This window comes from Barbus barbus (genome assembly GCF_936440315.1).
Source record: "Barbus barbus genome assembly, chromosome: 15".
Classification (NCBI taxonomy): Eukaryota; Metazoa; Chordata; class Actinopteri; order Cypriniformes; family Cyprinidae; genus Barbus; species Barbus barbus.
The window spans coordinates 30,822,317-30,848,133 of record NC_136743.1 but is presented as its reverse complement, the minus strand read 5'-3'; the positions used below and the strand labels follow the sequence as shown (position 1 = coordinate 30,848,133).

General features: G+C 36.2%; 2 protein-coding genes across 2 annotated transcripts; both read right to left on the bottom strand.

Moving 5' to 3' along the window:
- Positions 1-395: 395 nt before the first annotated feature.
- LOC306881774 (oxysterol-binding protein-related protein 1) lies at positions 396-12,182 on the bottom strand. The gene is made up of 13 exons (XM_079436049.1): positions 12,045-12,182; positions 10,455-10,579; positions 9,191-9,266; positions 8,748-8,882; positions 8,018-8,115; positions 7,759-7,941; positions 7,263-7,370; positions 7,071-7,160; positions 5,931-6,060; positions 5,687-5,806; positions 4,399-4,522; positions 1,753-1,843; positions 396-1,214 (listed from the first exon to the last, which is right to left on the bottom strand). Exons 2-13 carry the CDS (start codon positions 10,511-10,513, stop codon positions 1,112-1,114), a joined length of 1,317 nt encoding a protein of 438 aa, XP_079292175.1. The 5' UTR covers positions 10,514-10,579; positions 12,045-12,182; the 3' UTR covers positions 396-1,111.
- Positions 12,183-15,331: 3,149 nt separating this feature from the next.
- Positions 15,332-24,454, bottom strand: LOC306880757 (protein NLRC3-like). The gene is made up of 5 exons (XM_079434498.1): positions 22,440-24,454; positions 22,011-22,184; positions 21,343-21,516; positions 17,210-17,256; positions 15,332-16,203 (listed from the first exon to the last, which is right to left on the bottom strand). Exons 1-5 carry the CDS (start codon positions 24,449-24,451, stop codon positions 15,680-15,682), a joined length of 2,931 nt encoding a protein of 976 aa, XP_079290624.1. The 5' UTR covers positions 24,452-24,454; the 3' UTR covers positions 15,332-15,679.
- Between the last annotated feature and the right edge of the window lie 1,363 nt (positions 24,455-25,817).

Here is a 25,817-nt window from a genome sequence, read left to right as displayed (position 1 = left end):
CTTGTTAGTCTTGCCCAATTACAAGAGGCTGATGTGACATTGAAACCCCATGATTGGCAAAACATATGGGGAGAACATCATCTGTGTATGCTGATGTACACATATACTGTACTGTACCAGCATCTGTCTTTTCCGAAGGATTGCAGTCAATATGGCCAGACCATTGGAGAGTCCTTTCCTTGTCGTGTTACAGATTGATTCATGAGTGATGAGTTATGAACCCCAAGTGTGATTTAAATTGTGGTAACCCAGGCACTACAGAGCTTTACTGTCGTGCCTCTTCATAGTCCTGTAATAGTCCTAAAATAAGCTTCTTTTAATGCAAAATGTGGGTGAAACAGGACCGGGCATGCTTTTATAAGATTTATCCATATAATTTACATTTAAACACACAAACATTTCAGAAAGCCTTTTATTTAGCAACAGTAAAAAGTGTTATGTGGAATGAAAAATACAGCGTTTACATGATAAAATGTGCATTTTATTTTAGGGGGCAGCTGTTTAATGGATATATACACAACAAAGAGCCCTTTTCAAAATTCAGTCTATTTTAAGAGCACACCATATGAGCATGTTTAAGAGGCTCCTATGTTTAGATGAAGTACATTCACTTTAATGGCAAAGAGAAGAAAACTCGTTTTGTGCATCAGAACTCATCATATTAGCATATTTGTTTTCAGGATATTTATGTTTCATGAATCATTCTTTCTTTTAATGTAGACTCTATTCAAATGAGTTGTATGAAAAACACTATTGTTCTATATCTAGTTGTATGAAAATAATCCATATTGTTTAAAAGTTTCCATAAAAATGAAAACGTTGGATGTTTAAATGTTCCAAATGTTTTCAACAAATTATTGTGCCGTTACAAACATAATTTCACATATCTATTGTTATATTTGAATATGTTTTATATAAATTAATACTACACTTGAATGGGCTAAAAGATAAAGCTCAGGTTAGATCTTGTGCTCTTACTGTATGTCATGATGACTTTGTGTCATAATCATGGTGTAGCACCAAACCGGACACTCATTTATAATATAGACTCAGCTGCATTTCCTGAGCAGCAGGGCACTTCGTTCCCCCAGATGTTTGCAGTAGTTTGAGGTCAGTATATGTCAGGCAGGTGTGAGTAGTTCCTGTCCCAGTAGCCGCCGGTGTAGAGCCAGTCTGGGGCTCCGGTGTAAGGGTTTGGCCCCTGATGAAACCACCTGCATGTGAACATGAGTTTGACCTTAAAGTTAAGATCAATGCAATCATGTCCGTCCATCCTCAAAATAAATTAGCTTGCAGAAAAACCAATAAATGTTGATGAAGACAAATCATCATCACATTGTTTAACATATAAAGGCATTGTGTATCTAAATGCTGGCTTTACTCACAGCACTTAAGTTCACGGTTGCACGTTATTATGTAGTACTTACAGTGTACTTACCTAAGTAATATAATGACTACATGTGTAAGTACCCATTTATTACCAAGTGATTGTAATCACTGTAATAAGTACACAGTATGTACATGTGGAACAAAACTGTAAAAATAAGTGCTACCATGTTCATTGTGATGTGTGTGATGTTATTGTAACAAATGCTGTGGAATCTCCACACGTCCAAAACTAATGAAATGCCATTGCTTTACCTACATACCTGCATATAAAACTAAGTCTTCTTATACAGTCATTTCAGAACTGAGTTATGCACTTTTACCCATCAGTATATGCTTTGTTGTTGGGTGTTTATTAACTCAAACCTTATTTTCCATTCCTCGTCTGATTTGGAGCGATTTTTCCGAGCCGTTCGTTGTTTTTCCTCCAGACTGTTCTTCTCTGCACTGGCTGCATCTGGAAACAGCAGCAATGCAAATCATCCACATTTAGGGAACATGCATATTGTATATTACAGTTAAGCAGTCTTCTATTATGTCATTATATATAAACAGGAACATAAACTGATGATCTGTCGCACATTCCTCGAGGGCAGGATGTTGATGTGTTTAATATCCAGTTAGCATTGCAAAATTGTGTGTTTTATAAATAACAAAATAGTGTTATTTATATACTACTGCAGTTTTTTAATGTTTTGAAATATATATATATATATATATATATATATATATATATATATATATATATATAAGGAAAATGTGTTCAAGCGGCAGCAGAAAATAGTGTAAAGAAATACTGAGAGAAGCAGTCTTTATCAGCGGAAGTTAAAAGCAGCTTGTTAGTGTATGTACTTGTCTTATTAGTGTTTAGCGCAGTTATCGCTGCTAGAAAACGCTTGTTTTGTTTACTGTGTGGAGACGTGCTGATATCCTGTTCGGTCTCGAGTATCTTGTCAGTGTCGACGCTTGCTTGGCCATTTGTTGTGGAAAAATAAGGAAAGTGTGTCCAGCTAAATTCAATTAGTATTTAGTTAGACGGGTATAAAAAAGCGTAGTTTACCGCGGCAGTTGTCGCGTGAAGGCCTCTTCATGTGAAGACCGAAGAGTGTAAAGACCATCGACTCTGGGACACCAGCAAAGGATATAAATATTGCTTTTTATTTCTCCTCTTTTCTACTAGTAGTACTTGTTTCACTTCTGTTCCTGTTTTTATAATAATTTCTGACTATGTATAAGTAAGTTGTTGTTTTAGCATGTGTGTTTGGCAGTGATATTTCTTAGGATTACTGATAAACTATACTGTCGTGATTTGTATTTGTTATTTATTTTAATTGTAGTTAAATTATGTCTGAATTTGTTATGTCTGTATATGTCTTTTATTAAATTTTTGTTTTATTTAATTTGTGTTATTTTAATACTTCAACAAACTAAATGAAAATGAAATAATATATATATTGAATTTATAAATGTGTTTGTATATATATGTATGTGTGTGTGTGTGTGTGTGTGTGTGTGTGTGCGTGTGTGGTTGTACATACACATACACTATATTACCAAAAGTATTGGGTCACCCCCTTCTATTGAACAGGTTTGACTACTTTAGTAATTTCTATGAGTATAAATCTTAATGTTTAAGCATATAATGATATTCTAGGGAATTGTGTGCTTCTAATTTTATAGCAACAGTTTGGACAGAACCCTTTTCTATTCTAACATGACAGTGTCTCTGTGTATAAGACACGGTTCAGAAAGACATGATTGATTGAGTCAGTGTGGAAGAACTTGACTGCTGTGACTTTAAATGCAGACCTTGAGCCAAAAACTCATCACTAAACACCAATCACTTGTACATAAAGGTACTGTCATTTTAGACACGTCCAAAACTGCTGCAACAGAGATGGAAATACAGTTTTTAAATACATGAATTATGTTAGAAAAGGGTTCTGTCCAAACTGTTGCTATAAAATTAGAAGAACACAATTCCCTAGAATATCATTATATGCTTAAACATTAAGATTTGTACTCATAGAAATTACTAAAGTAGTCAAACCTGTTCATTAGAAGGGGGTGCCAATACTTTTGGCAATACAGTGTATGTAGTTGTTTTTTGGTGTTTGGCTTAATGTTGTTAGAATCATCCTCTTATACCTTTTGTTCTTTATTTTGAATTGTTTTTATTTTTGTTTTTCATTTTAATGTTATGTTTTTAAATTTTTGTTGTATGCATTTTTCATTTTTAGTTTTATTTCTTTATTTTTAACGTGTATAGGTAGTATTTATAAAGTTTTAGCGTTTAGTTTTAGATTTGTTTTTGGTTGTTTTAATACTACAACTGATTGCTTCTGCTGTCCTCATTTGTAAGTCGCTTTGGATAAAAGTGTCTGCTAAATGACCAAATATATATATATATATATATATATATATATATATATATATATATATATATATATATATATATATATATATATATATACACACACAGTACATATAGATTTTAATTGTAATCATTTGTTTATTTTTTTAGCATATTGGTGGTGTTCCTGTAGCTCAAACAGTAGACAATGGTGATAGCAAAGCCAAGAGAATGCACAAATTGACACTTTTGTTGAAGTTGAAGCTTTTTTTTTATTATTATTATTTAATTACTATTAATTTTTTTCTTCTTCTCAGTTTTAGTTTTAATTGTAATGCTTCAACTTCAACTTTTTTCAGTTAGTTTACATTATATATATATATATATATTTTTTTTTTTTTTTATTATTTAGTTTACGTGTTCTTTTATATAATATTTATACTTTATTTTATTTCAGCCTTATTTAAATTAACAAAAAAAAAAGTAAATACTTTTATGCAAATTTTAAGCTCAAACACATGACACAAGAGCAATGCATGAGCTGAAGATAACGCATAGCACTGAATTTCTTGTGAAGACTGTAAATGAATCTGCAGTGGTTGTGAGTTTACTGGTTAAATGAATGTATTTCATTATAAGTCTATAAGAGGTTGATGTACCTATGTCTCCATTCTCCAGGGCTCTGATATCAGGTCTCAGACGACAGTCTGTCTGTGGAAGAACTCGCTCCATCTCTGTGTCCAGCTCATTCAACTGCAGAGCGAATGATGTGAAAGCATAATACTGAAAGAAAGAAATTAAGAAATTGAGTGACGATATGCCACAAAACAGGCATATTTATTTTTATACATAGATATTAGTTTAACTAAGAGGGGTGGGTAAAATCCAAATGATAAAAAGAAAATTATAATAATTGTCTATGTACTTATGCATCATACAGACCTTTATTTGTCATTATGCATATTTGTTATTATAGAGTGCTGCAGAGATTACATACAATATGTTTTGATGATGTAATCATTTGAAGGGATTTAGCATTTTAGCACTTCTGGTTCTGCTTCTGGATTTTGGTTACGGTCTGTGTTTAACATAAACTTAATCGGTGCAATAAGAAAAAAAGCCAAACAAAAAAAAATCGGCATGTTACAGAGTGGAAACAAACGTTAATTTACACTTATATATGTGACTCTGGAGCACAAAACCAGTCTTAAGTCGCTGGGGTATATTTGTAGCAATAGCCAAAAATACATTGTATGGGTCAAAATTATACATTTTTCTTTTATGCCAAAAATCATTAGGATATTATGTAAAGATCATGTTCATGAAGATATTTTGTAAATTCCCTACTGTAAATATATCAAAACTTCATTTTTGATTAGTAATATGCATTGCTAAGAACTTCATTTGAACAACTTTAAAGGAGATTTTCTCAATATTTAGATTTTTTTGCTCCCTCAGATTCCAGATTTTCAAATAGTTGTATCTCAGACAAATATTGTCCTATCATAACAAACCATACATCAATGGAAATATTATTTATTCAGCTTTCAGATCATCTATAAATATCAATTTTCGAAAAATTGACCCTTATGACTGGTTTTGTGGTCCAGGGTCATATATATTTGTATGTGTGTGTGTGTCTCTCTGTGTGTGTGTGTGTCCCATAGCCAATACAAATCCTCCCAATAGGGCCCTCATACTAGAAATTAATCTCAAGGAATCAGAGGCACAAATTCTTTCTAATTCAGAAAATTCATTGTAGTTCAGATTCTAATTCAGTAAGTTACATTATGACCAATCATTACGGTCACTTAAAAAGTACTGGTGCTGCTCATCTCGAGCCCAAATGATATTTAATGCTAAAATGGTAATGATATGATGTTTGGTAATGGATCACATTACAATAACAATAGTCTGTGTTGATAAATGATGGCATAGTCTGCATACTTTTCCGGAGTTGTGTGGTCGTGGGGATATCCTCCAGATCAGCTCACTCCCTGGAATCACCTGCACCGTCTCGGCTTCTGGAGGAGGCATTTCATCCGGCTCCTCATCCGCATTATTACTCTGCAAAACACCCAAGTCTGTATGTCAGCAACACTTGTACAGCACATTACATTAGACATTGATTGATGTTATTAAATACAACAAATCAAATGCATGCAGTACAATCATGATCATGATCAGTCACCTGTGTGCTTCCCTTCCTGTCCTTCTCAGAGCGCTTTGTGGCAGATTTTCTGTGAGCATCAAATGTCGCTGGATCCACAGAATACAAACACTCCGTCCACTTGCCATACAGAGCACAGACCTTTTTTTTGCTGGACAGACAAAGAAAATGTGGCCATGTACTGATGTACCTTTTTTATGCTTTTAGATGTTTTAAGGGAACACAATTAAGTCAAAAAAATAATTTGCTGCTTACTGAGGTTGTTGTAGTTGTTGTTGTAGTAGTTATGTTTAAGTATTTGGTAGGGTTAAAAGATCCGAAATATGATCATGCATTAATATTTGCTTTATAAGTACTAGTAATATGCATGATTAATAAGCAACTACTTAATAGTGAATAGTGTTCACTAGTCTAAAGTGTTACCATGTTTTCCTTTTGACCACTTTTTGAATAATTGTTAGTTCCAGCCCTACAGTTTTTTTTTCCCTTTCAGTTCAGTCAAATATCAAGTCAAAACTAGTATCAATACCAGTTCATGTCAAATCTGTATGATTATGTAAATACATCACTTGCAATCTTGCTACTGTACTGAACATTAGCAGCTGTTACATACTGTATAACATTTGTGAGTGTTATATTTCATAATTGTGAGTGTGCTACTGGTTTCATATAAAAACTAAATATATATGTTATATTAACAAGAAGTTGACATCATTATTTAATTGCCCATTTTGGGCTAATTATTTATTTATTTTTCCTAAATGGTGCAGTGAACACAGACAAGCAAAGTGATACAAAAAGTCAAGGTTACACTTTATTTTGATCATCCACTTTAGACATTGTACTAAATATTAGTAACTTTGCAACTACATGTCAACTAGCTCTCATTAGAGTATCAGTAGACTGTTCGGTTAGGTTTGGGTTAAAATAAGTTGACATGTACTTGCAAAGTTACTTATAGTCAGTCAGTAGAATGACTGAAGTGGAAGATCAACATGAATTGTTATTCACTTCATATCCAATCAAAGCACAGCAGTGGACCAGAGCTAACGTCACATTCTGCACTACACCTCACAGTCATATCAAACTGAATTAGTTACTATAGGTTCTCTGGGACAGAACTAGCATCAGATATCTGTCGTTTTAGTAGTGTTTACATACCTTTTATCAAGAATGTATCCTTCAACTTTATGCAGCTCTTTTCCAAAGATGCCACACGGTTTGAAAGTCAAACAACATCTTTCCCCAGTTCTGTTAAAAAGCACAGTAAAATCATTTGACCTTATTAGTCGTTCTTCCATATTAGTTGTTCTTTTCAAACCACATTTTTCTGTGGACAATACATGCTCTTACTTATGATTAATAATTTCAACATTTCCATATTGCTCAATCCACAGCTGTCCCATGATAATGTTATGAACACAGCAAATCGGGTTGGTCCAGGTGTAAGCTTCATTATGGCTGAAAAACAACAAATTAACAATACATAAGTCAATCATGTAGCTGAATTTACATGTAAGAAGTCTTCTTGCCCTCTCATAAGGGGCAGTTGTGGCCTAATGGATAGAGAGTTGGATTTGTAACCTGAAGGTCATGGGTTCGAGTCTCAGGGATTGTAGGTGGGGGAGTAAATAACTAACACTCTCTCCACCCTCAATACCACGACTGAGGAGAGACCCTTGAGCAAGGCACCGAACCCCCAACTGCTCCCCGGGCGCCGCAGCATTGGCTGCCCACTGCTCCGGGTCACCATACTTGGCCACACACCACTTCCCTTTCCTTTCCTTACAGTAATAAACACATGCTGCACATGTTTACTGCTGTCCATGTAAGGCAGTAAATGACTCACAGAGGAAGCTCTAGGGTGATGATTCCCCGCGGTTCGGCCTCCACACTCTTTCCCCAGAATTTGAGCTTTGGGTAAATGGAGCCATGAAACATGAAGTTGTTCATTATGCCCTCGGCGTGGAAGGCACTGACCGGCGGATGATGACTGACCTGCTCAGAGACCCATCTGAACCCCAGATCCTCTCTGATGACACAAAAACAGTTCATTTGAAACATTGATGTGTTCGCTCATAACTGATCAGCTGATGTGAAACACTGACCTGAGCAGCTCGTAGGTTTCTCCGAGCAGCGGGTTGAAGGGTTTTCCTGTTCGCTCCCACTGTGAGGCCACAGCTGACACAGCAAAAGCTGCCACACACTGAAAAATATATTTTGAAAAGATTATATAAACATGCGAAAGGGATTGTAGAGACCATAGAGTTTTGGTGGTGATTATGTCTGAACCATTTCAGGTTTATTGAGTATAATTATAAATCTTCAGATCTTTTGCTTAAAGTCAAAATTAATTATATTTTATTTATTTATAAAAAAAATTCATTAATATTATACATATAAATTGTATGTAATCGTATATAAATACAACATATTATATGATGCAAATTCTGTAAACTGAAGGTAATTAAATGAAAGCATATTAAATTCAGGTCTTAGCCATGAGTTGCACCTACCTGTTATTGTTTGACCTAAAATATATTTTTATGAGAAATCTAATTATACCATCTAAAATTAATCTTAACCAAAGCTGAAGTTAAAAAACTCATTTTTATCGTCTCTCCCATTTAAAACATAAAATCCACGTAAAATCTGAATTCTGGTAACCATCATAATCATTATAATGGCATTATAATGCAAACATCATGCTGGAATACATTAATGGTACCATATGCATGTAATATAGGCCAGGCTTACGCTGTTTTACTCAGTAGGTCTCTGCTCTATTTCTCTATTCACCAAGGGTTTCTTGGCCTAAAAAAATACAAATATATTTACCTTCATTCTGTGGATGGAGTCTTGTGAAGCGCTGGCCTTCTGGATGAGGTATGTGTGCTCCATGTATTCAGTCAATCTCTGAAGAAAACTCAAAGGCTCGTTAAAAACCACCGGCATTGTGATTTTAGACAGTTCCTGTGAAGATTTAAAGATGATAATAATTGATCAACAGACTGCTTTTACATCAGAACTTGAGTCACCTTTACTTTATAGCGCTTTATAATACAGATTATTCTGTAAAAAATGTCATCTGTTCAGTTTAATAACTGTGCACAGTTCATCAATTATAAAACAAGTTCAATTCAAGCAGCTCTACTGAAGACAGTAGTCATTATTCAACTCAAGTCAGTTAAAATAATTCAGCAGAAGATCCACTTCACAAACCAGAGCACTGCTTACATCATGCAAACATATTTATGCATATATAGCCATATTTGACTTACCATCCCAATGCATTTTCTGAGAACGCTCCACATACTGGCATTGTTTCGTGAGAACATTGCAGCAGGAAGAGCTGACCTACTCCAGCATGATTGTAGGAGTGTAGGAGAGTGAAAACATTTCTCTATGAGTTCAGAACTGCACAGGTAATCAGAGAACACCACATGCAAACATGTATTCCAGCCAGTATATTTAAGCAATATTACTGTTGTTTTTAATATAAGCACTTAATTTAATCACAGCCATGCTGATATTTAGATCAATAGTACGATGGCAGATTTGATTCTGTTGATACAGTTCAATAAACAATGTTCATATTGAGTAACTTTAGAGAAATTTCATCAACAAAAATATACTAGAGCTGAATCAATCGCTGCATGACAGAGAGCAATGCTGTGATAAACCAGGCTTAACCCCGTAACCCTGTAACCAAGAAGGGAGCAGAACATTTATGTCTTAAATCACAACTTGCAGATCCATGTAAGCAACATAAGAAAGTATGTAAATTAAATAATATTTTACTAGTCCAAACTGTTCCTCTTTTTGGTTTCATTGCACTGGCTTCTTGTAGCTGTCCACATTAAATTTAAAGCTACATAATGTAGGTCTACAAATAAACAATTAACTTTTACTGTACCTTCTGATCATTCTGCAAATAAAGAGATGCTCTTTCTCTGTATTGTCTTGTTTTTATTCAGTGCAGATGTCTAAAGATCCTTAAATCAAGATGTTTAGTTGCAAAATTATACAAGATAAGAAGTTTTGAAGTGAGTTTAGGGTTAAAACATGAACAAACAATTTCCAATGCGCTCAAAAAAAAAAGTTTGCATTGCCCATTGACAGATATTTGTTTTTGTTTAAAACATAAACTCATTTAATTTTGTTCCATTTCTCAGAAAACAAGACTTAATATCTTCCTTTTTCATCTCAAGTAAATGTACTGTATATGGATTTTTTTTTTCTTTAGATATTTCATATTCTTGAAAAGAAATAAAAATACTGAGGAAGGCATTCTTTTTTTTTTTTTTTTCTTCAGTGTATGCAACATTTAATGCCTGGACATTTTGACATTTTAAGGCCTTTATTTGTGAAAACAATAATTATGACTTCTTAAAGACCCTATACAGAAAAAATGAAGTTTTAACAGCACGATTAATCAGTTGCAACAACAATAATAATCATCTGCAAACACTGTAAACTGGCCTTTTTATAGGCAGTGTAAAATGAATACACACTTTAAAATGAGATAGGAAAGCAAAGGTATACCTGTGATTTCTGACTCCATTGCTCTGGGGTTTGTCACCCTGGTTACTGTCCCCTGACATGATGATGTCTCTGGGGTCACAGATGAAGCTGTGTCAATAGACACCAAACTGTTTACTGATCTGGCTCTAGAAAAACAGAGAAGGGTATAGGAAAAACATGGTGCTTCATGAGAAAAGAAGAACATTTGATAAAAGTTATAAATATAAACAAATGCATAGAATGATATAGACAGACTGGCAAGACCAGAACTATGCTTTCAAAAAGCGTTATAAGCCTAAGTAGATCATAGAGAACACTGATGCCAATGTTTTGCATGATCTAATACAATGCTTTTTGGGAAATGCAGCCCAGAGCTGAGAATGTGGACAATTAACATCAACAAATGGATTTGTAATACTGTTCAAATAATTTCTTGTTGTGTGCGTTATGTATATGGAACATATGCATTAAAACAAATTATGCATGTTTCTACGATTATGCATATGGGATTATAAGATTATGACCGTATTAGATTCAGTGGAATGATGACATCTGTCAACAGCATATTACTGTAAGACATGCACTTACATCTTTATCAGTTTAGCTTCATTTGAATTTAACGTGTAATTCCACTTTCTCATTCTCACAGCTCATCTTGAGATGGTTTATAATGTTGCAGGTTTCTCTGGTTTCAGCACACACTGCTATTTTAAGCGTGTTTACTGTAGTTCACAATGTACTGAACATCTGTCTACTGACAGAGCCCTAAAACAGGATCAGCACTTAGCGGTGAAAAAAAAGATACAATGGTACCTTTTCAAAAGTAAACCTTTGTATCTTATTTAGCCCTAAAGCTGCATATTAGTACCTTAAAGGGACATACTGTATTAGTACCTAAAGTATACATATTAGTGCCTAAATGTTATCCTTTTGAAAGCGTACCATCACACTGATAGGTTTTGCACTTTTTTTCTGACTGTAAACCTTGCCTATAATAACAACTAAATTTTCCTATAATAATTGCAAGTACAGTAAATTATACGAATAATTACAAATAAACAAAGTAACACATAGTATACAAAAATAGTATTTTATTGTAAAACATACTTCAATAATCTACGTACAACTTACACCCCTCTGGTTCTTCTCACCCTTGATATATATTTAAATATTCATGTTTTAATGTTGGTATAATTAATTTCAATCTAATTAGATAAGACTCTGTTCATGTGTCTATCCTTGATGATGCCACAGCTGAAACATTAATGCAAAAATTTAAGCAGAAATTCAAGCATAATAAAAGAAATCTCACTGGCTCAGTGACATCAAAAACACAGAGAAAAACTGCACACTCAGCACTTGATAAAAAAGATATCATGTAGCAGTAGCATACAAAATATATATAATCCTGTTTTGATTAATGTTACTGTACTCTATAGTGATATCATGACAGATGATACTGTACTTGTCACATTTACAATCACTTGACCTATCTTTACTTTCAGTGCCAGAGGACATAGTCTGATTAAATCTACTCTCTGTAGCTTCATATGACAGTAAGTGACATGAAAGTGAAAATATCAGCAGAGAAGAGCAGAAATGTGAATATACCTGCTTGAATGGCCTCTGCAGGAGTCACCTTGTTTTGCGTCCTGTCTGCTGTTCCTGGATGTGCGTGAAATGGAGCACAGGAGAGACTGTGTGTGTGTGTGTGTGTGTGTGTGTGTATGCATCACAGCGCATGTGTGTGTGTGTGTGTGTGCATGCATCACGTGTGTGTGTGTGTGTGTGTGTGTGTGCGCGCATGTGTTTGCAGAGCTCAGCATAAAGAGGATCGGAGAGCAGCTGATCAATCTACACCTGTGCTGTAATGAAAACTCACACCAACATATACAGCTATATGCTACCTGAACTATTAATAATAATGCAATCCTTTTATACTTATCAGCATTTATACATAATGTCTGATTGTTACCTCAATGGCTGTATTTCCACTGCACACTAATGTCACAAGACTCAAATTACAATGTATAGACTGAGTGGAAATGTGCTGTCTCCTGGCCTTGATAAGAAATGAATAAGTAAACATGATAACTGAATATGATTAACAATTTATATTAACATAATATATTAAATTTAGACAGACAGACAGACAGACAGACAGACAGACAGACAGACAGACAGACAGATAGACAGATAGATAGATAGATAGATAGATAGATAGATAGATAGATAGATAGATAGATAGATAGATAGATAGATAGATAGATAGATGAAGTGTGGAAGTGATTATGAAGGGCGTAACGGAACAATACTGCTCACTATACACTGAGCTGTCTTAAGAAGCTTTACTCCTCAAAGAGGTGCACCCTCAGAAACACTCTCATTCATTATATACCATTCATTATATCCAGAAAACTGCATAATGCAAAACAAAACTCCAGCTCCGGTAGAACTGCCCCAAGCCCTTATTAGCACACATTTAAGGTGTTGAACCCAATAATAATATTCTATCCACTCTATGTAATCTAGACAAAATGTTAAACAGTTGCAGTCTAACGGCAACACAAAAAAACCTTGCCCTTTCCACACTCTCTTCATCAAATTAAACATTTATCCTTTCTTGTTAGCACAGCTTAGAACAGATTGTTAGAACAACTTAGCCTACTAGCTTAGCATAGCACTAACCGATTATGAATTAAAAAAATTAGATTAGCTCGAAGATATGACAACACACTGACAAAATATGAAGGCTAGTCTCTCTCACAATCTCACAATAAAGTAAATACAGGATACAGGCTAATTCGCTATAATTTAATTACCTGATTAAACCTTTATCTTAGATTTAAACCAAGATGCCTTACATATAGTCCAGTGCTGAACCGTTTGACTTCACTATTTATTTTTATTCATAATTTGCCATTTATTTTTCTTTTATGATCCATTCCCTTGTTATTCCATACTGGGTCTTCTGGTTTGATCACATGAACAAGAAGAGCCTATGTAAGAGATGAAAGATTCAGAAATGAACATAAAATGATCTTTGTTTGCATTATCATGATGTCCTAATTCCAAATATGAGCAAATATTTTGTATGTGGGCATGTTGAGGCAATTTGGCTATTGGAAATATAATATTACAATTTAACTCCAAGTTATCAAATTGATCCCATCCTCCCATTGCTAAAAATGTAGGCCTAAGACAAACAAATGATTTATGATTTATTTATCATTATGACACATACAAGGTGGGAAAGAATAAAATTAGAAAAACAAATAATTCAAACAGTAAAAGTAATGTTAAACTAAAAACAATACATCCTGTATATGGACAAAGGTATTTAATTACTGAATTCCAGTATTTCAATCAGACCCATTGCCACAGGTGTATAAAATCAAGCACCAAGCCATGCAGTCTGCATTACAAACATTTGTGATGGAAAAAGAGTCGTTCTGAAGAGCACAGTACATTAAAGCATGGTCCTGTGATAGGATGCCACCTTTGCAATAAGTCAGTTTGTAAAATGTCTTTCCTGCTAGATATCACACAGTCAACTGTACGTGGTATTATTGAAAAGTGGAAGCATTTAGGAACGGCAAAAATGAAGTGGAAGACCACGTAAAGTAACAAAGCGGGTCACCGAGTGCTGAGATGCATTGTGCGTAAAAGTCACCAACACTCTGCTGATTCCATAGCTAGAGAAATCCAAACTTCCACTGCATTAATATCAGCACACAAACTGTTTGGTGGAAGCATTATGGAATGGGTTTCCATGGCCAAGCTGCGTGCAAGCCTCACATCACAAAGTGCAATGCCAAGTGTCTGATGTGCTCTGCACATTTTGTATGTCTTTCTCATATTAATGCACTTGTTTCAGATTATCAGCTCATTAGAAGAAAACTCCATGAAATTCTACTAAGTGTGTCAGGTAATGCCGAGTTCACACTGCACAAGTATACATTTTTATTTGCCAACAAGATACGCTATAGGGCAGCGGGAAGTTCGGGGAGGAGTTATAGACCACAATATCAGCGTGATCTGACGTTATTCCCTTATCACTTCTTGCGTACGTTTGGTTGTGAAATGTAGTTTGCGGACTAGAGAGAGTTGTCGGCGATTCTTCCTATTGTAGTCATGCAGTGTGTAACCTCCTGTCACAGATCCATCGTGCAATGTGAACACACCAGCTACTTAATGCTACCCCAGGGGGCAGTGTGAAAACAACGGTGATCTGACGACTTTTAAAATCATGCAGTGTGAACTCGGCATAAGAGACAGATTGAGACAAATTGTTTAGAGCGGTGGGTCCCCAGGACTTGAGTTGAGAACCTCTGGTGTAAAGCACGCTGCTACTGGACTCTGGAGTAGTGGAAACCTATTCTGTGTAATGAAAAATCTCACTTCTCTGTTTGGCAGTCTGATGAACAAGTCTAGGTTTGGCAGATAGTACAATGTTACCTGTCTGACCACATTGTGCCAACTGTAAATTTTGGTGGATGAGGGTTAATGCTATTGGGCTGTGTTTCTGGGGTTGGAGTTCCAGTGAAGATAAATCTTAATGCTTCAGCATACTGAGACATTGTGTGGGAACAGTTTGGGGATGACCCTTTTCTACTCCATCATGACTGTGCCTCAGTGAACAAAACAAAGTTCCATAAAGACATGGTTGAATGAGTTTGGTGTAGAAGAACTTGACTGGCCTGCACAGAGTCCTGTCCTCAACCCCATTCAACATCTTTGGGATGAACTGGAAAGGATCCAACTGGATGAATGGGCAAAAAATTAACATGAAAAAACAAAAACGCATTGGAAAACCTTTCCAGAAGAGTGGAAGCTGTTATAGCTGCTATAGGGGCACCAGCTCCATATGTCTATGTATTTAGAATGCAACATCATTAAAGACCCTGTTGCTGTAACAGTCAGGTTTTATTTATGTCATCTGGATGATGATGCAAAAATAGAATACTGCAGTAATAATAATAAAAAAAAAAATCAAACATTGTGTGTGACAATTTGTTGTTGTTCTGTTTCCCCTTAGAAAAGGTTGTTCACATAGGGTTGGGTCAGAGTCCCCCTTGTCGAGTCTAAGTTGAGACCTAGTGATTAAATGACTGAGTTTGAGTGGGAGACGTTTAATAATGTCTTTTTATCATCATTTTATGTTCATTCCAAAATGTCAGTTTAAGTCATAATTGCATAATTGAGTCCACGTCCTATGTCCAAGTACCTCAACTCTTTTGTTCAGTCTAGCACAGAGAAACTGGGGAACCATAATAAACCCCAAACCCAGCATAGACGGGTTCAGTAAACGTGGTGTTGAATGTGTGTATGTGAGTGAGTGTGTGTGTGTCAGAGACACTGTAGAAGGACAGAGTACCAGCAGACCAGTCCAGATACACACCTACTCGATTAGAGGATGAAGGGGTTGATATCTCAGTGCTGTCATTATTGTGACAGACAGTGAGTCTCTTATAAAAACTGCTCAGATTCCAGGACTTTTGATTGAATCCAAACCTGCAGTCACTTCCTCCTTTCCTGCTGATTCCTTTGTATGTCATTGATATTTCTGTCCCTCTCCCGCTCCATTCAGCCTCCCAGTAACAGCGTCCAGTCAGACCCTCTCCACACAGAACCTGAGGATGGTGCTCAAATCTCTCTGGATGATCAGGATATGACTGCAGCTCTTCCACATATGTTGCCTTTCTGTTTCCCTCAGACAGAATCAGATGGGTGTTTGCTGTATTTGGATCTAGTGTGAGACTACAGGCATCTGAACACACAAAGAACGAGAGAAAAAGAGAGAAACATTTGAAGAGTTCATTTGCAAAAACCGATAAACACCACGTTTAAAAAAATGAACTGACTGCCATGCGTTATTCTCTGCATATAGCACGTTCTGAACCCTAAACACGTTTTCTGATTTAGCGAATCAGCGCGCAGTATTGAGGTCAGGTGACATGGCTGCTAGTCACTTTAGAAAAGACTATCTAACTATTACAAATGAAACATATCTCTAGGTTGACTAGCAGAGTATTAATTGTGTTAATTTGTTCAAAATAAGTGGTGATCTGCTGCTTACACATGTTGATTTTAAAATCATGCTGAGTGCTCATTGGCTATAAGTGCCGGTGTTATGCAGAATTCTGCACCCCTGCCAGATTATGCACCCCCTCGTTGAAATCACTACCTGATTGCCTAATCCTAACCCCTCCTCCACACCTCCTCCTAAACCTAGGGGGTGCATAATCTGGCACGGTGCATAATTCGGCACAACACCTGTTGCCCGGCGACTTGATGAGTGCTTCAATCTATTGTTAAATGTTGTGGAGACTCTATTAATTTAGGTGAAATCGCAAAATAAACTGCACACAAACCATCACTGATGAACACATTTGGTTTTAATGAGGGGGAAAAATATACGAGGGCAGATTAGAACCCAAGCCCCACTATTTTAGCAATTACAAAGGAAATTGATTTTGTTTACCTCTGAAACATGAAATGTGGAGTTATCTGCTTTTGTAAAAAAAAAATAATAATAATAAATTAATATATATAAAAACATACTTTCAATGAACTTTAATTTTGTAAGTTACCTGTATTTTAATTTTTTTGTTATTATTACTTAATCAAAACAACCCATCTGCAGTTTCATTGATATTACTTTGGAATGCAAAACAAAACAAAAACATGATTTATGAAAATTTACAAATACAGAGTTATCTGTTTTTGCAAATAAATAAATAAATGTACGAGTTTGTGTTTGTATGTAGACTTACATTTTTGCAGTCCTGCTCTAATCCTAATATCTCCTCCATGATCCACACTATAAACACAACAATACACATACATTATGAATGCATATTGCTGATACACAAAACACACACATTTACATACAAAGTATTTCCCCACCAGTATAACAAAAAAAAAAGTTGCCAGCCACGGCCAGCTTTTTTTAAAAATATTTTTTACAAAATAAGAAGAAAAAAAAAAAGAATAACTGAACATGCAATATGTCAAAAGAAAGAACAGAGCCTCTGCTTTTAAACAAGAACACTTGAATGCGGGTAAATTTCATGAAACAAGCAACATTTTTAACAAAAAGATGAGAAAATCCTCTTTTTTTTTCTTATTTAAAAGCAGAGGCTCTGTTCAAAGACAACATCTGGATCATATTCAGAGCAACGATAAAAAACAGATAGAGTAGATGTATTGTATCAACAACCCCCAAAGCTTACACAGTACCACTTCGTGGATCGTCATTTCATTTGGTAACATTGATAATCGTGTTATTTTACATATGCATCTGCTTACATATGATATCACTTGTTTCTGTTATTTAATCGTGTTTTGATCCAGACATTCAGTACTCTTTTAGAAGCTGGAAACTTAAGTCAATTGCGAGGAAAGAGTTATGCAAAAAGATTCCATGTTTTTTTGTTTTTTTTTTTGCAGAAAGCAGCTTAATGAAACATGAGTGCCATTAACAACAATAACTTGTAGTTCAGTGAGTTAAACCAATTCAAATCAATTACATTTGATCACATTTCAAGGGATCATGTTGCATGCATGAGCAGCAACTGCCAGCTGTGTGGAACTGATACTAAAATCAAATGCTTTAATTGCATTTGAACAGTCAAATTCAAACATAATTATTTCAAAATGCCCCTCTTGCCAAGTAATCACATTAACACTTTGGCTATGTTTTAAGTGAATATAAACACGTGCATTAGGTCTTAAAGTGACAGCAGCCTAATATACCTGCCGCTGTCTGTGTCATTAATTAATCAATCAACAAATGAAAAAGAGAGAATCACTATTATTGATTGAATAACTTAATAATTATTGTGACATTTCACTGGCATCTAGAGTTACAGCCTTACAATAACAACCTTTTCCCCAGCATAAATAACTATATCCCAACTATATACCACAGCCATATCACCCTGCAGCCCAAGACCGGTTGACCACTGAAGATAAGCAGGGTTGAGCCTGGTCAGTACCTGGATGGGAGACCTCTGGTGAAAACTAGGTTGCTGTTGGAAGAGGTGTTAGTAAGACACTGTATGGACAACACTGCGACCGTTGCATACATCAACCACCAAGGCAGTCTACGTCTCTGTCGCATGTCGCAACTCGCCCGCCATCTCCTCCTTTGGAGTCAGAAGCATCTGAGAAGCCCGTGTCTTTCTCTGGAAGAGACTTTCTGCCGTCTCTGCTGTGTATTGATCTCACCCCAGGCTGGCTGAGTCTACCTCAGAGACTTCCATATGTAGTACTGCCCTTGGCCAGTCCATATGTGTAATCTCCATATGGTACCTCCTTTACGCAGGATGTGGCTTCCGTAGCGTTCCCCTACTTGGAGTACGCTTTCCCTGTGTTATCCATACCCACTGTACGGAACAGCAGTGGCTTTCATCTCTGCCTAGCCCCGCCCTATCTTCCGTCCCAACTGGTGTGGGGGGACTTGCCGGCTTCCGTAGGGCACTGGAGGGGGTCAGCAATAGTGGCGTTTTCATAGGGATCCCATTTACGTCAGTGACTTGACATTACGTCGAACTTGACAGACTGAAAGGGAATGTCTCCACCTCTATGAATGTACTTAAAAAGTACAGAATCAAATCAATAATTGAAATTGAAACAAGTCTTTTTTTCAAACGGATTGTTCTGAATTTGCAAAAATTGTTCCTGAATTGAATAGAAAAACAATGAATCGTGAAGTGAATCGATTCACTGTCTACACTGAATTCAAACCCCTAATCTGACCACTTTATAAAGTGGTCTGTGGTATGGTTCCATGTTGATATTATTTGTTACATTTATATAGTGCTTTTCTAGACACTCAATGTGCTTTACTGTGAGGGGGATCACCTAGTCCACCAGCAGTGTGCAGCATCCACCTGAATGATGCGGCGGCAGCCATAGTGTGCCAGATCGCCAACCACACACCAGCTTATTCGTGGAGAGGAGAGCAATGCAGCCAATCAGTAAATATGGGGATGATTAGGAGGCCATGATGGTCAGAGGCCAATTGGAAAATCTGGCCAGGATGCCGAGGTTACACCTCTACTCTTTTCAAAAAACTTCCTGGGATTTTTTATGACCACAGAGAGTCAGGACCTCGGTTTAGAAGGTAATCTCATCTGAAGGATGGTGCTTTTTGACAGTATAGTGTCCCTGTCACTATGGGGTGCTAGGATCCACACAGACCACAGGCTGAGCACCCCCTGCTGGTTTCACTAACACTTCTTCCAGCAGCAACTTGGTTTTCCCAGATGGTCACCCATCCAGGTACTGACCAGGCTCAACCCTGCTTAGCTTCAGTTGGTGACCAGGCAAGAGCTCCATAGTGATAGCTGCTGGCAAACATGAATGCAATTTTTTTTTCCAAATCACAGAAGTGAGCTGCTATTGACATATGACATACACTGTTAAAAAAAAAGAAGTTATTTTACAGGAAATTTTTTTTTTTACAGAATTTTTCCCTTTTTTCATTATACGGTGAAATACAAGTTGTTACAGATATTTTCTGTATTTTAAAGTTCCACCATTAAATTTACAGATAACTGCTTGTATTTTGGTACATAAATCTTCTGTTTTTTAAATGGAAATTTTCTGTATTTTCACAGAGTAGTATAATTTTACATAAAATGTTATTTAATATTTACAGATTATTCCTGTCAAAACAGGGAAACAAATTTTTGAACCACATCATTCAATCAAAGTGTTTTTGTTAGCCTACCATTGAAGATCGTTATTATGGTATTATGTCTATGGTGCATATTAATCTTATAAGTAATAATTTATATAATCTTTGTGTTCTGATGAGGATGAAACATACATCTTGAGGCCTGAGGATAAGTAAACTGTTGTCACATATTGGATCGTTGATTATGAAAATTGCATTTATCCTGGACAGTCACAGCCCTAGGTAGTAATATGATGCAGCTAAGTTAAAGTAAATTATATTAATTTAATTTCTATAAATTTAGCTATACATTTTTTCTAAGTGCTATGCTCCTTTCTCTATTGTCCAAACATTTTAAACTGTAATATTTCTGGAAAATTAACGATTAAAATGTATATCTACAGACATTTGTCTTTGTATTAAGAACTTACTACATTTTTATACAACATTTCTTGGTTATTGTAATTATTAATATCTGTATTTTAACGAGATTATTCTAGGTAGACAAAATAACTTCTAAATGTCTTTTAATTTACAGAGATTGGTTGAAGTTGTGAGATTGTTTCTGTAAAAAGGATTGGTCCTATAAATATACAAACTTTTTTTAAATATGTGCTTACTGCATTTTTATCAATTATTTCTTAGTTATTGTACATGGAAAAACTGTACTTTTAAAGTAAATTACTGTGGATGGACAGATCAGTTTTATAAAATAACATAACATTTATGGAGATTAACCTGAAAGTTGGTTGTTTTTCTATGTAATTTGACATAATGTATCCGTTTTTCCATAGTTTAAAAACAAATTATCAACAGTAATATTCTGTAATTAAATGAATTTTGACCGTAAAGTCTATTCTGTATTTTTACAGTTTTTGCTTATTATTTTGTGAAATGGTTATTTTCTGTAATTTAACAGAATATGTCTGGAAGCTCTGCAGCCAGTCTTTTTACAGTTTTTTTTTTTTTTTTTTCAGTGTATACATTGTATATTTGCTCTCTACAGTATGTGTCATTTTTGTAGTAAATCCAATGCATTATGCATTAATAAAACAATGAAGCTGGCATCCTTTTGGCCTGAGTTAGTTTAGTCGTAAACATCTCCTGCTCATGGTGAAAGTCACATAATGATGCGATCATACTTTGATTCAAACCCAAAATTTGAAAAGAGATCAGCAACAGAGAGGCAATCAAATTAAGTTTGAAAATATATAAAACACATACTTGAGTGTCTGCAGTGAGCAGTTTGGATCGTTCAGTTTGTCACTGAGGAGCTGGACTCCTGATTGTCCTGGATGATTGTAGCTCAGATCCAGCTCTCTCAGGTGTGAGGGGTTTGAACTCAGAGCTGAAGACACAAAGCCACAGCCTTCCTCTGTCACCATACAGCCAGACAACCTATTCACAGACACGCAGAACCTGGTTTTACCAAGTGCAACATGTTCCTGGATCAACATCTTTGTCTACCCTGGAACAACATTGTGATTAACCAATCAGATCGGAAGAACCAGTTTATAGCTTTTATGAAGTTTAGGCTTACAATCAGTGTTTGGTTCTTGTACATCAGTGTCATTCATCTATCATTTCCTCTGATTTTAGGTATTACTCATGGTTAAGGTTAGGTTTAGGTGTAGGGATATGGTCAAGACTAAATTTTTTGGATTAAAATGTTGTTCCAGGGTCAACAAAGATGTTGATCCAGGAACACATCTAACTCAGCAAAATCAGGACGTGCATACAGACACATATACACACGTGCTATCTAACAGACAACATTGTTGATTTGAATGACTTTTGTTTTTATATTAAGTTAATTGTAAACACTATAGCCTCACTTTGTTTTTTATTTACAGCCATAACAAACAGTGTACAAAAATACTCCACATAATTACCTTAATATTTCTAGCTGACAGTTTGGATTCTTCAGTCCATCACAGAGAAGCTTCACACCAGAGTCCCGCAGGTCATTGTTAGTCAGGTCCAGCTCTTTTAGGATAGAGTTCGAGGATTGTAGAGCTGATGATACATTCTCACAACACTGATCAGTAAGATTACAGCCAGCGAGTCTATACAACAAGGAACAAATGATGCAGATGTCCAGTTAGTCGTAGTGTTATGTCCTAAAAGGTCCATAGGTTTTATTTAGTTTCATGCTTTAGGATATACTGAATTAAGAATGGTGGTATAGTATACCATGTACTTAACTATATTTCTTATTATATTTCTTAATTTTTTTACGTTTTGTTGGCTATTAATTCATTCCTTTGAAATGTTGTCATCTAAGGCAAATATTACTTAATTTTGCAAGATAATATACTCACAGAGCTTTTGTGCAGTTGATCACAGCTGGTATCAGTCTTCTTCTACCCTCATCTGATGTGTTGTATCTCTTCAGATCAAACTCATCCAGCGCCTCCTCTGACATCTGAAGCATGTAGGCAATCGCTGAGCATTGAGCAGGAGAGATCTTCTTCTCTGAGTATTTGTCTGATTTTACAAACTCCTGAATCTCTCTGGACAGAGTCTGATCTTTCACTTCCAGCAGACAGAGGAACAGATTGATGGATCTTTCAGTGGAGAGTCCATGTGCATCTTTGATCTTCTCTTTAATGTACTGTGAAGTTCTCCTAATGCTTTTTGAGCTGTTCTCTGTGTGTGTCAGTAGATCTTGTAAGAGTCTCTGATTGGACTCCAGTGAGATGCCCAGCAGGAACCGCAGGAACAGATCCAGATGTCCATGCTCACTTCCAATGGCTTTATCTATTGCTCCTTGATGCAGGTTATGCATTGAATCAAAAACCATAAGGGTCTCTGTTGTACTGCGTAAATAGCAGTAAAACACATGAAAAGCAGCGAGAAACTCCTGAATGCTCAGATGAATGAAGCTGTAGACTTTCCTCTGATGAATCACAGATTCCTCCTTGAAGATCTCAGTGCAAATCCCAGAATACACTGAGGCATCAGTGACGTCTATGCCGCTCTCACTCAGGTCCTCCTCATAGAACATCACATTGCCCTTCATCAACTGCTTGAAAGCCACTTCAGCAAGTTTCACAATCACTTCTTTATTGGACTGCATGAGTTTCTCTGGATCTCTGTCTTCATACTTCTGATTCCTCATGTTGATCTGAATCAGCAGGAAGTGGATGTACATTTCAGTCAGAGTTTGGGGGATTTCTGCACTCAGATCTTCTTCCAGGAGCTTTTGAAGCACAGTTGATGAGATCCAGCAGAAGACGGGGATGTGGCACATGATGTGGAGGCTTCTTGCCCTTCTGATGTGTGAGATGATCCTGCTGGCTTGATGCTGGTCACTGATTCTCTTCCTAAAATATTCCTCCCTCTGAAGCTCATTGAATCCCTGAATTTCTGTCAGACGGTTGATGTATTTGGAGGGGATCTGATTGGCTGCTGCTGGTCTGGAGGTGATCCAGATGAGAGCAGAGGGAAGCAACTCTCCTTGCATGAGGTTTGACATCAACACACCCACTGATGAAGTCTCTGTCACGTCACAAACTTTCTGAGCATCTGAAAACATCAGTGTGATTCTGCTTTCATCCAAACCATCAAAGATGAACACAACTTTGCATTCCTCGTAAGTCTTTGAGTCCAGATCTTGAAGTTCAGGATGAAAGTCCATCAGAAGTCTGTGAAGACTATATTGATGATCTTGAATCAAGTTCAGCTCTCGAAATGGAAGCAAAAAGATGAAATCTACATCTTGATTGGCTTTTCCCTCGGCCCAGTCCAGAATGAACTTCTGCACAGAGATGGTTTTTCCGATTCCAGCAATGCCTTTAGTAAGAACAACTCTGAGTTTGTCTTTCTCCTCACATTCTGGTTCAGGTGAGGCTTTAAAGATGTCATTGCAGTAGATGGAAGTGTCCTCTGAGTGTTGTGTTTTGGCTGTTTTCTCCATCTGTAAAACCTCATGTTCTTCATTCACTCCATCACTCTCTCCTTCTATGATGTAAAGCTGTGTGTAGATCCTGTTGAGGAGGGTTTCATTCTCTTGGAGTTTGATTCCCTCAAATAAGCTCTCATACTTGTTCTTCATGCTGGTTTTATGCTTTTCTTTGACTCTTTTCAGGTCTCCATTCTCCACCTGCAGGACTGCTGGTGTGTAACAGACTCTGTGCATCTGTAGAACAGGACGTGTTCTAGATCTCGTTCTGCACAGAGGACAGTCAGAGTCCTCGGCTACTCTTGACTGATCCCAGTAGAAACTGATGCACTGTCTGCAGAAACTGTGTCCACATGTGATAGAGACCGGATCTCTAAGAATCTGCTCACAAGCTCCACATCTGGACTGATCCTGGATCAGATCATCCATCTTTTCACTAAAGAAACAGGTTTTAATAACACATTCTATTTCAGTTTTCAGCATTAAGTATTTCAGTAGAGAGAAAAAAAAACTTTTAAGAACAAATTTTCTTGTCAAGTCAATGTGGAATGGCAACTTATCAAAGTAGACGTGATCAAAATGTAATCAAGATGAAAGATGAGAAGTTTTGTTTTGCAGCAAATGTATTCAACTTTTCAACTGCCACAGAACTCCACAGCTGTTGCACAACTGTACAAAATATAATGATGCCCACACACTACAAGATATTATCCCTGTATTACTGTTAAATGAAACTCAAGAAGTCTGTGAAGACTGTACTGATGATCACATTTCAAGATCAGCTCTCAAAATGGAAACAAATATGAAGAACAAGTTAACAAAGAATGCAGACAAAAGTCCAAAATGTAAAGCAAATTAGTGTTCGTTGACTTGAATGACTATCTCTATATTTGAATTATCAAAGGCGCAATCTGAGAGATGCCCACCAATGCCCAAGATATATAGAGATATTCTTTCCTTTTTGTGCAGGACTTTTTTCTTTTCTTTTTTTCTCAGAGAAATGGCAACCCTGTCTAGCAGGTTAAATAAGAGACCTGTCAGCGATCCAAGTCATGTGTGACATTTGTTTTGACTAGAAATGATAACAGCGATGACAGACAGTGTTAAAAACAGCAATCCGATAACTTTAAGTCATTCTGTTTCAGCTGTAAAATATATGGGTTTCATAAAAGGTAAGAGTGTGGCCTTATAATGTAAATATACTCTTCCCTAACAATAGAGATTAAATATAGGCTAATAACTGCTGTAATTGGTTATACAGAAATATTTTTAGTGCTGACAAAATGAGTTTTTAAGGTCGTCTGGTGGATCATTCCGATGTGGTTGTAATTTAGGCTACTATAAACAATTAAAAGAGCTTAACCTGTTAAATGTTATTTTGTAACAACTCGGTTTGTTCTGGAACATGAGCAGATCAAGTCGAACAGAGATCTTGGCAGGATGTATAATCTAGTAGCATAATTTATACAATTGCTTGAAAGCAGAAGTCCTAACAGGATCATGTGAAAGCAACTTTTTTCGAAATCAGAAAGCAACCATATTTACACGCAGGACCAGATTTAAAAACTGGAATCCTTACAGTTTAATTGTCTCAACTCCTATGAAATGATTTGTATATGCCTTCCGTGTTTAATGAATAACTTACTGTGATCCCGCTCGCCAGTCCTGCTGTTTACTCCCTCCTGGTCAATGGAAAGCCGTAATGTTTTTACTTTCGGTTTCTGTTTTACTTCCTTACTCAAAATTCAAGGAAATAGAACAGATGGTTTGGAGAAAACCTGCCAATTTCATTTAC